General features: G+C 38.6%; 2 protein-coding genes across 2 annotated transcripts; both read left to right on the top strand.

Annotated features, from left to right (window-relative positions):
* Positions 1–9,377: 9,377 nt before the first annotated feature.
* On the top strand, positions 9,378–10,402 carry LOC129350215 (histone H2B). Its single transcript, XM_055016086.1, has one exon. It carries the CDS (start codon positions 9,390–9,392, stop codon positions 9,762–9,764), a length of 375 nt encoding a protein of 124 aa, XP_054872061.1. The 5' UTR covers positions 9,378–9,389; the 3' UTR covers positions 9,765–10,402.
* A 319-nt stretch (positions 10,403–10,721) lies between these two features.
* On the top strand, positions 10,722–11,811 carry LOC129350214 (histone H2A-like). Its single transcript, XM_055016085.1, has one exon. The coding sequence runs from the start codon at positions 10,745–10,747 to the stop codon at positions 11,129–11,131; it is 387 nt and encodes a 128-aa protein (XP_054872060.1). The 5' UTR covers positions 10,722–10,744; the 3' UTR covers positions 11,132–11,811.
* Positions 11,812–12,453: the final 642 nt, after the last annotated feature.

The raw sequence follows: 12,453 nt of genomic DNA on the forward strand, positions 1-12,453 counted from the left end.
AAAAATGCTTTTTAGTTTTTAACGAACATTTAATAGCCTATATATAATCAATAAATGACCTTCGCCCATCTTAAGAAAAATTCACTCAGAACTCTGCTAAGTTAACAGTACTAAATAAATCAATGAATACATGCATACACACATAAATAAGTTAACACATTAACTGTATTAAGATAAGATTTAGTTTTTTTTTTTTTTTTTAAAGTTATGTTTTTGCAGAATCCAGTATTGCTCACTGGTTGGTCATTACATTTTATTAGTTTGATTTCACTGTTTAAAATGATGCCACCTCTTTTCAGACAGAACCTGTGATAATAAAACAATACAAAATTTTTAGGTCCGTGTTAATAAAGCACTTAAAGCTTTCAGTATGGCTAAATGCTTTTTTCAAAATTAAATATATCACTCCTTAGGTGGTAGTGGCCCCAAGTTCAGTAAAGTTGGAAAGATATTCACAGATTCGGGCTTCCAGCATCAATAACTCGTTAGATTTAGGTTGTCAAAACATAAACGGTGCCTCTTTCCCATTGTTGCAAGGCAGACAATGTGCTACAAGCCCAGTTTTATCAAAAGTAGCTGTCTTTCAAGCTACAGGAATAACATTGGTGTCTATGGAGTGAACAGGGTCCGTCTGCAATTTGCAAAACCACTGCAACAGTAAAGAGAGACAAATATTCAATAACTTCACTCTTATACATTGTAGTGTCACTAAAATCACTGCAGCCTTCAACTGGCTCCTGTTGACAAAGTGTTTTAACAGAAATGTAAATGCTGTAATTTGATTCTTTTAATGAACCATGTAACTTGAATGGATGTGATGCTGGTGTGACCACAGTGCACACGTCTGATGTTGCTCACAGTGGTCCAAGGGACGCTCAGGGAGTTTGTGTGTTTGCTCAGACTCAGGAAAAATTAGACGGAACACTGACCCCAACCCACTTAATTTAATTCATTATATGCACAAGACAAATGTGAAGCACTCAGCAGGCTGTTTCTTTTACAGCCATCACAATGGGTCACCATGAAAACAACAGGTGATAATCAACCCTAAATATACCCCCTTTAGCTTCCCGTCCACCAGATCTGCTTACAGAGTAAAAATGACATTAGACAGACAATGCTTCCGTCACAACATGTGCAAGAGCCTCAACGAGGGCACGGGGGGCATCAAAACTTCACACCTACAGCATAAAGCCTGCATAAAAACACCCGTTACTCAACGCTCATGTTAACTAAAACTGATCTTGGTTAGGGCTGCATAGCTGCACTAAAGGTTAACAGTGTTGTTTTCAAAATGCTGAGTGTAATTAGATGTATAAAATACCTCCAGAGCACAAGCGCTAATGAACAAGAGCCACCTTACCTATGTACAACTGTTGATGCTCGCAAATCAGCTGCCACAGCCAGGTAATGAAAAGTGTCTCAGCCCTCTGCTGTTTCTAATTATAGAAAGGCATCATATACACACTTCATACTGACATCTGAAAAACCGTAAAGGCAGGGCGATGTTCTTCTTGAATAACAGCCACTGATTTGGTTTCCCATGGCTGGCACGCTAAGGGGAAGATTTTATGGCAGTGCACAAGAACACACACACACTCCTCCTAATGCAATCAGTCATTATTATCTGCCCCCATGTTGTGCACCATAAGTCTACTGGCTGACAGCTGTAGTCACCCTGACTGATGGGCTCCAAATCAGTGTGAAGAGCCCCAACATTGATGAAAGCGTTTCTCTCACCAGCATGGCACCAGCTGATGGCTCCAATCCAGGCCCAGTTTTATTACTACTCTGCGGTATACCTGAAACACCAGAAGAAGAAAAAAAAACACACTAATACTCATGGAGTTGATCCAAAACGAGCTGCACCGAAGCCAAAGACACACCCGTTTGTTTTTCTTTTGTGCCAACAGTCTTGTTGTTTCTAAACAATAAAACGGATTTTTACTGTGGTTTATAAATGTATTCAGCACTAACAAACTGTAATTATCTGATCTGCTTTCTAAACATGATAAAGCTCAAACAGAAGATAAGATTTTTTTTTGGCTAATTTAATGCAAAGTTGGCTCAAAGAGACTTAAAGCATCGGTGGTGTTGACCTTTCCCACTGCTTGGTTTTCTAATGATCCATTTTTTTTGTCAGATTTCTGTGCTGGTAGTCTTTCATCAGCGCAAAGTCAAGGAGGAACTAATCAGTGTTTTCTGCTTGCGAGGCAGAGCCACACCCTTTCTCACCCCATCTTTTTTCCCCAAACTACACAAGTCCACATCTGGAGTGACATCATTAGGAAAACAGTGCTGCAGACAAAGTGAACCTCTGATCTGATTTATATAACATTACTATTGGCTCACAGGACGACTGGCTACACCGCGAAATAGGATATTTAGCAAAGTGTGTAAGAGAAGAAGTCGTGAATTGAAAATATAGGCCTCAGAACTAAAATTTACAAGTGACACATCGGTTAATGGATAGCAGGAGAGCAAACAAACAAACTAACATGAGAAAACGTTTACCAATAACAACGACATCTGACCAAATGCCTGAGCAGCGTCTGTTGTCGTGCCAGCACCTGACATCCAATCACACATGGAGAGCAAGAGCTTGACATTGGCCACAGCAACAAAAGCATTGTCAGTACAGACCCCTGAGGAGATCAGTTTGCTCTCCTCTGGTTCCAGGCCTTTCAGCAGGGTTGAATAGAGGACAAAGGGCCACTCACAGCAGCAGGAGGCTCTGCAATGTTTCTCTAATGGGGTGTAAAGACAAACAAATCACTGGGATGAGACTTGGTCTTGTTATTGTGATGAGCCTGCGATTTACACCTGGATCCCTCAGCCTGATAAGGGATAATTAGTTTGGGATTTAATGATTTATAAAGGTGGCGTGAGTGTGGGGAAGTGAGTAAAGGCTGGTGTGGTGAAGTGTGGTGGTCCTCTGGTGCTTGAGTGTTACTGCTCTGCAGAAAAATAAAGCAATAATGTGAGTTTTCAAAGGATTAAGCTTTTCTCAAATGTTTTTCTTCTAGGAAGTAACAAGGGCATATTTCACTTTTGCAAACTTTAAAATAAATGAAAATGAACCTGCATGATAACTAGGATGAACTATGATTTGTTATGCAACTGATAAATTAATGAAATGTTCCATCTGTAATGCTAATAAAATGCTTCAAAACATCTGGAAAAATACAAAAGTCCTTTTGAAAGTTACGGTAATGTTTTTCTTTTGAATTTTTTTATTCCACAATTCCTTAATTAGTCATATTTTTTCATACTGAAAATATGTTATTAAATCATTCATTTTCTGTTAATGCATGGTTGTTTTACATCAGACTTTTAGGTAATACAAGCCATTTTTGCACATTTGATATTAATTGCATTACATATAACCAATAGTTTATTGCCTAAATGCAAGTTTTTAATATGTGTTAGTAGAGCACAGTCATAGGTATTTGCACAGGGGCTGAATCGATTTTAAGTCAAAATCTAAATTTAAAACAATGCAATTAGCAACATGCAAATGCTATAGTTTAGGATAAACGTTATGCAACAAGTCTGACACAGGATTTAAACTTTTGCATCAAAGGCTTTGCGCATTCATGCCGTCTTTGTGTGACAGTCACACTTTTAACGGTATCTCATGTGCTGATGCTCCATCATTTTTTAAAAATACATCATGCAGTGAATACTGAACTGAAGCAGGACTGTAAGATTGCATCAAATTATATTATCTATCACATCTAACCATCTTGTATTATCTATCACATCACTGAGCTGTTTTCCACATGTCGCTCACCCTAATTTGCACTTTAAAGAGTGATGACTAACCTGCAACAGTCTGCAACAACACAGACTGAAAAGCTGCTGGAACAGAAATTCACCTAAACAACTGGCCTCTTAGCCTGTCAGGGATCTTTTCCTTAACTTCATGACTCACCATACTACCAACATGATGTTATCTGAGGGCTCACAAGGAAAAAAAATGAACAAATTAGACATACAGATTTAAAAGTGGTTTTGGAGAATGCCAAAAGTCATCGTTTACCCACATTTTAATCTAGAGTCATTCTTGTGTGATGACCACTTTTTTGATGGTATCTCATGCGGCAGTGCTTCGTCACGTGTTGAAAATTCATGATAAAAACAGACATTTGAGATAAATTACATTCCAATTACTCTCCAAATCATTACTATGACTTTATTCTACCACTGCTATGGCTTTAAAGTCAAAAAGTCTCTGCCCAAATTACCTGAAAAGGGCTTCTGTACACTTTTATCACACTTTTGATGGTGTCACATGTGAAAAGCCTCCATCACATGTTGAAAATTGCTTACAAAATAGACATTTGTGATAAATTTTACTGCAAATGCACTCATAATGCACCTGAGAAATTAGTCACTAACCATTACCCAAATAGTAACTAACCTGATAGACTCTGCATCAACACTGATTAAAGAGCTCATAGAAGAGAAACTCACCTTGATGTGGCCTTTCTGGGATATTAATTTTTTTATTTAATGGCACACCATTTTAAAATGATGATATATGAGTGTTAAATAGGACATGTTTAGTCATTTAGACATTCAGATTCACAGGTGTTTTTTGTAGAGCAGCAGCAGTCATTGTTTACCACCTATTTAAAACTACCACTACTGTGTGTTTAAAGTCGACATTTGTCTGCCAGAGTTACCTGAAAAGTGCAGCTGTAACGTGGAGGACCTGAACCCTGGCACACATCGTGGCTTTCACTGCTACGGTAACGAGAAAAAAAGTCGACTAAGAAGTGGGTGTTAAGAGCCATACCGGGAAAAAACGTGCAGAAAAAAAAAAAAAAACATTGAACGGGTTAATTGCAGAATTACCATACTTTTAATCATCCGTCTCGTGTCTAATGGAATAGCTACATTCCTGTTTTAATAATCAAGCTATCTTTTTACAACTGATTTGGTTCTATGAGAAGTTACAGTGGTTTTGATGTCTTAGAACGATTGTAAAATATTTTGTGTATTAAAGTTTTGAGGGTCGATACTGATGCAGCATATTTTGATCAACAGAGACTGATAGCTGATATTTTGAACCGATAAAATCAATGTAATGTTTTGACAGAATGTGATAGCAGAGAACCTGTCATTCATAACTAGGCTTCTTCATTAATAAGTGTGACTATAACAGATTATGTAAAATAAGAATAGGAGTGATTAAAATAGAATGTGCTGTTCTGTTTATGTGAGATCGACTGAGATTGATCAGTTTGTCTCCCGCAGTTCTGTCGGCTGTCCTTCTCTGTTTTCTTACATTTTTTCTATTCTATCACTTTTATTGCCTACTAAGATCCAGATCTTAAAGCCTTATTTATTATTGGCTTGTGTTTCTTGTTCAGTTTTTGCAGTTTCTGCTTTAGAGACATTTCTGGGACAACAAAGCAACTACTGACAGAGAGGTGGCTGCATCAGACCTGAAATAGCACATTTAATTTATCAGTGAAAATACTGATACAGATAAAATGAAAAATGCAACAAAAAATATCAGCCACGATAATAAGCCAGGCCAATAATCAGTCTATCCCTATTAATAAATAGCTATAGTCAGAAGGTTCCAAGCAGTAAGATTTTAATAAACGGCTTGTTCTGCCAATAAGTGTAGGGTCACTAATGACATATGCTTTTAAATGTTAATTGTTGCTTCCCTTTTAGTTTTGACAGTTCCATGGTCTTAGTCAGCACTTACTTGCCTTGCTGGGACACTTCAATGGAACTTAAATTCTTCTTTAATTTTCACTGGCATCAAAGGTCCACTGCTCTGTTTCAGTATCACTTCCTTATTTTTTGACACATCCACATAAAACGGAAGGGGCTTTTCTTTCTGGTTAGGCCTCATCCAGGTATGGATTCAGAGTGATTCAAAAGCTACACACATTTTGACTTAGACATATTATTTTCGGCATTTTTGCTTTCTGCATCTGTGAATCCATGTGAAAAATTTTAGAAATCTTCTGTCCACCCATGTCTGCGAGCAGCCCAAAGTTTAAGACTGTATGAACTGTCCACACAGAAAGCACGCTGACTGCAGATGTACCAGAAAAGTAAACTGGACATTGGTCTTCCTGTGCCGTATCCATTCCATGATGTTTGTACTATATTCCAGCTACTTAGTTATATTCTTGTTAGGTGACTGCCCGCACAGTTTTCTCTTTACATTCTGTCCAAACACAATAATCTAGGCAGCTCTTTTTGCTTTCAGGTCATCTTCATGTTTGCACACATAGAAGCACATGGAAGTCTGGTTCTGTGAGTTTGCAGCTGTCCAGTTGAAACCATGAATTGATCATTAGTAAATAAAATAAATAGGTTTTGATGTTGTATTCATCAGCAAGTTTTTTTTTTTTCCAGTTGTGAACAATCCACAAACTAGTCATTAAATTTCAATCAGTATAGTTGTGATAGATGGAGCCTTAAAGGTTTCTTGCTGCTTGCAGCTTCTCTAAATGTGAAAGCATGAGTGCGATGTCAGACTGAATGAGGAGGTGAAATGAAGTTGCAGTTCAGCATGATTATCAAGGCGTGGGCGAGAGAGCATCATTTTGAAAAATGTGAAAATGCGATCGCAGTGGGTACTGAGGTACTGGATGTTAAAGGCAGATGAATGGATGTCTGTGTGACAGCTGAATTATCGAGGGTAATGGTGTAATTCTAAAGCGGGTCCTGGTGGTGTTGTTTAGTGACCACTGACTGGATGATCTGGAGAGGAAGTTGACCTTTCATTATTCTGTCTTGAAATTGCTTTGTTCCCTGTAATGTCAGCTATCTCAGTGGAGCCGCCGAAAACCCGTAGAGGTCTGTGGTTTTACTGAAGTGATAAAAGTGAAGTCAGGCAGAGCTGAAGAGAAGTTGGAGTTCAGTCAGAACTTTCTCAGATTAAAAAAAAAATCTAAATATCCTCTGATGCTCCTTAGAGTGTGCTTTGCAGCATCTCACTGTATAGACATATGTATGGGTCAAAATTAACTGTATTGGTCAGACATCAACTGGTTCAGTTTGTTGGTTTGCAGGAATCTTTAAAAACATTACAGATATGAACTAAATTTGGTGGAAAATTACTCAAAAGAAAGCTCATGTACAAATTTTTGCATCAAGTGCAGATATGTCCTTATTCACACTGCATGCACAATGTAAACAAAATCATACTATTTTTTAACCTAAAATTAAATCAACAGAACTGCTTTCAGTTTCACTTTGTGCAATTTTTTAAAAGTTATTTTTTGGGCCTTTATTTAGAGGACGGTGGAGAGAAAGACAAATAATGTAGGGACAAGAGTGGGGGAAAGACATGCAGAAAATGACCGTGTGTTGGTCTTGAATCCATGGCTGGTGTGTAGGGGACTGTAGCCCCTGTTTATGGGTCGCCAGCACCCCAGTGAGGTAACTTTACCAATGTGTTTGAGACTTTTAACAAGCGAAAGTTTACGACAATGAACTCTGTGCTCATGCAAATGAGTAGCAACAAGGCAAAGCCCTGTATCTTGAAACACATTGCTGTGCTAACATCATTCACTTCTCAGCTGCTTACATAGACAATGAATGGGAAGCAAGGAGTGACTGATCCAGTGGATTCTTACCATTACTCTTCGCCTTCTATTCCCTAGAAGCTTGCCAGTCTTCTGTCTGTTATATTTTACTGTTATTCTCTGGACTGAAAGCCCTTGATTCAATATGCAGCAGAGTTGTCTATGAGCAAAACTTACTCTTTGATTTTGTAGTCAATCATGTCCATTTAATTCCTGGAATGATGGGGAATTAATATTTGACTTATTGAGCAGCCCTACCCCAATCAGCAGCTTTCATTTGATTAAATGTTGTTCCATTTTTGAACACAGTATCTCATTCTCTAATTATAATTGTGCATTAAGTCCTAAAATGATTACTTGATCAATTAATCAACTGAAATAAAATGTTTTGGTACTTGAATAATCTGTCAAATCATGTATTTGTCAAGCAAACCATTCATTCCCTGGTTCTCACTCTGAAAATGGGATGCTGCTGCTTTTTTGGATATCTTTCTGTTTTGGAATGTTGTTCGCACAAAATAAGAAATTGTTTTTGGAGACTTTTAGATTTATTTTTATATTCATAGATGTTTTCACCCCAAGTTGCTCAAGGGAAGAATGGTGTAACTTTAAAGAAGAGGAAAGATGTCAGGGGTCATGTTGTCGAGCATTTTAACCTTTAAGTAAAAATATAATCACACTTCAAAACAAAAGGTCACAATCCTAGCTTCACTTTCTTCACTTTCGAGTACAACAAAAATGGCAGCCAAGAGGCCAAAAGCAAGGAGTGGAACATAGAACAAAAGGAAAAGAGAAACATAAATCCATGAGGAACTTAAATTGACACTCACTTTTTGTCTGACTTCATCCTTTCAACAACATAAGAGAGCTATGTACTAACCAAACACCTTACAGGATCACTCTATTGTGGGCATGATGTGGTCCTAGAAGTGTTGCTCCTCAGGGTTTGTACACACCCAGCTCGAGGGTCATCGATCTAGACAATAAGGAGTTACTGCAACTGAGTCTGCAGCACTATGGACCAAAACAACAGACAATCTAAGCATTTTCATATCAGGCTTACATGCAAATATAAATTAATACAACAACAGACAAAAATATTAATTGAATATTCATATGTAAGTGCCAGTCTCAAAATTATTAGCATCTTATAATATATAAAATCAAAGATTATACGTGCAATTTATTGTTTTGTAATGAAGAGTGTGCATTATTTTTACATTATTAGCTATATAAAAGCATCTTAAATTTGTATTTTCTTTAAGCACAATTTAAACTATTTTCTGCAAACATAAAACTAACCGCTTGCATGGTAAATATATGCCATTGAAATGTTTAGACAAATAATTTATGCATATATTATAAGCTAAGTTTAGTTGTGGCACTGCCCAATAAACTTTGACTGAAACTGCTCAGCAATTACAGTGCGTATAGAAGGTATACAGCCCCCTTCGAAGTTTATAACTTTTATTGCCTTTCAATAATAAATCATCGTTGATATAATTGACTTTTTGGACAAGAATTCACAAAAAGCAAATCTTCAATTTAGGTTGGATTTTTTTGTGCGCAGCGCAGATTTTCTGTGCGCGGAGACCGTGTCAGCAGTGCGCAGCTTAGAGGGAAAAGTGGTCACATCTGTAGAACTACATTGAAACTGTCGGAGGTCTCCAGCTTTCTGTGTGGTCTCCATGGAAACCAGACTCCAACCAGCTGAGCAGATCAGCCAATGACAGACGGGGGGCTGCGCAGTCGTATTTCCATGCGGCCTGTAGAAGAAGAGCCTCTCTCTACTCTCAGCTTCAGTCGTTACTACAGTGACAGAGAAAGATGCCAGAACCAGCAAAGTCCGCCCCGAAGAAGGGCTCCAAGAAAGCGGTGACGAAGAGCGCCGGAAAGGGCGGCAAGAAGAGGAAGAGGAGCAGGAAAGAGAGCTACGCTATCTACGTGTACAAGGTGCTGAAGCAGGTCCATCCCGACACCGGCATCTCGTCCAAGGCCATGGGCATCATGAACTCGTTCGTCAGCGACATCTTCGAGCGGATCGCTGGCGAGGCCTCCCGCCTGGCTCACTACAACAAGCGCTCCACCATCACCTCCAGGGAGATCCAGACTGCCGTCAGACTGCTGCTGCCCGGTGAGCTGGCCAAGCACGCCGTGTCTGAGGGAACCAAGGCCGTCACTAAGTACACCAGCTCCAAGTAAACACCTTCATCATCCACAACACACAACGGCTCTTTTAAGAGCCACACGTGTTCACGAATTAGAGCTCAACGTCCAATGGCAACATAAATATTTATATGTTAAGCTAATTAATACATAAATGTACAGTGATGGGCATGGAAGTATACTTCTTACATGAAGTAGAGGATAGAGAAGCAGTTTCACATACACACTTTGAAATGTTCTGTTAAACTATGAGGTGAGTCACTTTGAAAACTTCAAAGCATAAAAGCAATCATTTTTGCTTCATGGCCTAAACTATGTCAGTAACAAATGTACAAGTTAGTTTCAACATAATTGTTTTTGTGTTTAATAAAATAAACAGTAATCTCTTTTCTGATCACTGGACACTCCACTCTCGTTTTAAATGATGAATTACTGACCAGTCACAGTGTAATTAATATTAGTCTAAATGGCCTTCATTTACATCTGTAATGATTCCAGACAGTCAGACTCTGCTGTTAGATGTTTAATGGTTTATACGTGTTCATGGAGGAGCTGAAAACAACTGGTTTTATGTTTTACTTGATTTATTGCTGCTGCTCTGCAGCAGTGTTTGTAAAATATATTCTCATGTACTGACTTGTTTATTGTAAGTCATAAGGAAATTCAGTGAATAAACACTTTGTGTACAGGATTAAACTTGAATTCAAATTCAACTATAGCTTATTCTATTATATATACTTGTGTTCCTTTCCAGTCGGGATTTTATTTGAAGTAAACTAAAACCATGTTTCACTAAACTGCAGTTAAACAGTTTCATTTTAAACTGCATTAGTGATGTGTTGGTCTGAATGAAGCGGCTCTTAGAGCTACAATAACTCTCCTCTGATTGGACGATCACATTTCCCTCTCATTCTGACCAATCAGTGAGCAGCTGTGTTCCTATATAAGGCTGCAGTTTGTCGCCTTGACGTTATTCTAGTTTCTGCTCTCAGTAAGAAGCTTTTATTGTCTGAAACATGTCTGGACGTGGAAAGACCGGCGGCAAAGCCAGAGCCAAGGCAAAGACCCGCTCCTCCCGGGCAGGACTTCAGTTCCCGGTGGGTCGTGTCCACAGACTGCTGAGGAAGGGCCACTATGCGGAGCGTGTGGGTGCCGGCGCTCCCGTCTATCTGGCGGCTGTGCTGGAGTACCTGACCGCTGAGATCCTGGAGCTGGCTGGAAACGCCGCCAGAGACAACAAGAAAACTCGCATCATTCCCCGTCACTTGCAGCTGGCTGTCCGCAACGACGAGGAGCTCAACAAGCTGCTGGGCGGAGTGACCATCGCTCAGGGCGGCGTGCTGCCCAACATCCAGGCTGTGCTGCTGCCCAAGAAGACCGAGAAGCCCGCTAAGTCCAAGTAAAGCAGGAGACCTGCTGATCAACACAAAGGCTCTTTTCAGAGCCAAACACTGTGTTCTGGTAAAAGACAAACGTCCTCATACGTCTCAAACACTTCAACAGTTGGTGCAACATCCAGACCGTCATCTTATATTACACAGTTGTTGCACCAATTAAGTTACTTTAGAATGTAATGGTTTTGTAGGACACAAACCACCCTGCCCGTGTACAACAGTGTTGTTCACAGTGTGATATAGCACACAAAACAACCACAATAAAAAGAAACACCAATGAACACTACATGAATCTAGCAAATGCCATATTCGAGACTAAATCTGTAGTTATTGGAACATGTTGGTTTCGGTCATAAAAGTTTGTCTGTTTGGCTCCGCCCAGTGAAAAATGCCACAGGCTGTCCTCTCTTACGTCCGCAGTTCTTCCCAAAACAATTCCGAATCAGAACAATTAAGTTTGGACTAATTGTTTAATAGTGAGGCAAATATCATTTTCTTTTAAATTCAAATTATATTAGTACGTGTTTACAATTTGATGGTGCTGTTGAAAACATGTCAAATTTATTTCTGCTAATTTTACATTTTTCTTTCCATTTTTAAATTTTTAGTTTTTTATTCTTTCTGAAAAAGACTAAATGATAAACTAGGAGGTAACAGCACCTTGTCAGATACAGAGCTCAGTCCTGCTCCTTTAAAATGGTGAACATTATTATCAAAGGCAAAAGTAATTAACACAACATAATGGAATTACAAATTATACTTATAACAAAGAGTAGAAAAACATCAGTATTAAGATAAGATATTATGCTGTTTTGTATTTACGTTTTTTTTAAAGTTGTAAAATATATACTTAGTGAGAAGAGGGATAGTATTAAATGCATCTTTTAAAAAAATAATAAAAAACTTGATGATTGATTACATTTCAGTTCTTATTTTTAATATATTTAAAGTCTCTAGATCTATTGAACACATTAATAACAGCCAGTTGTTTCAAACAGACTGATGTGGATTTTTAAAATTTGATTTATTATTAATATCTAAGTGTTGAAGTTTAGAGCATCTTGCTGAGCTTTACAATGAGAGAAGTGATGTTGAGTGAGCTGGCCAAGCACGCCGTGTCCGAGGGTACCAAGGTCGTCACCAAGTACACCAGCTCCAAGTAAACACTTTCATCATCTACACACACAACGGCTCTTTTAAGAGCCACACACTTTATCTGCAGAGCTTTACAGCGCTTTCAGCTGTGTCAAAACTGTGATCTGTAGGACCAAACTTGGAACAATTCCATATTCTGTTGAAGACATGAATTAAATCTGAATGCATTTTTTTGC

The sequence above is a fragment of the Amphiprion ocellaris genome, chromosome 12, assembly GCF_022539595.1.
Source record: "Amphiprion ocellaris isolate individual 3 ecotype Okinawa chromosome 12, ASM2253959v1, whole genome shotgun sequence".
Taxonomy (NCBI): Eukaryota; Metazoa; Chordata; class Actinopteri; family Pomacentridae; genus Amphiprion; species Amphiprion ocellaris.

Excerpts from the sequence above, each read along its gene's own strand:
- LOC129350215 (XM_055016086.1), top strand. The coding sequence starts at position 9,390 with ATGCCAGAACCAGCAAAGTCCGCCCCGAAGAAGGGCTCCAAGAAAGCG.
- LOC129350214 (XM_055016085.1), top strand. The coding sequence starts at position 10,745 with ATGTCTGGACGTGGAAAGACCGGCGGCAAAGCCAGAGCCAAGGCAAAG.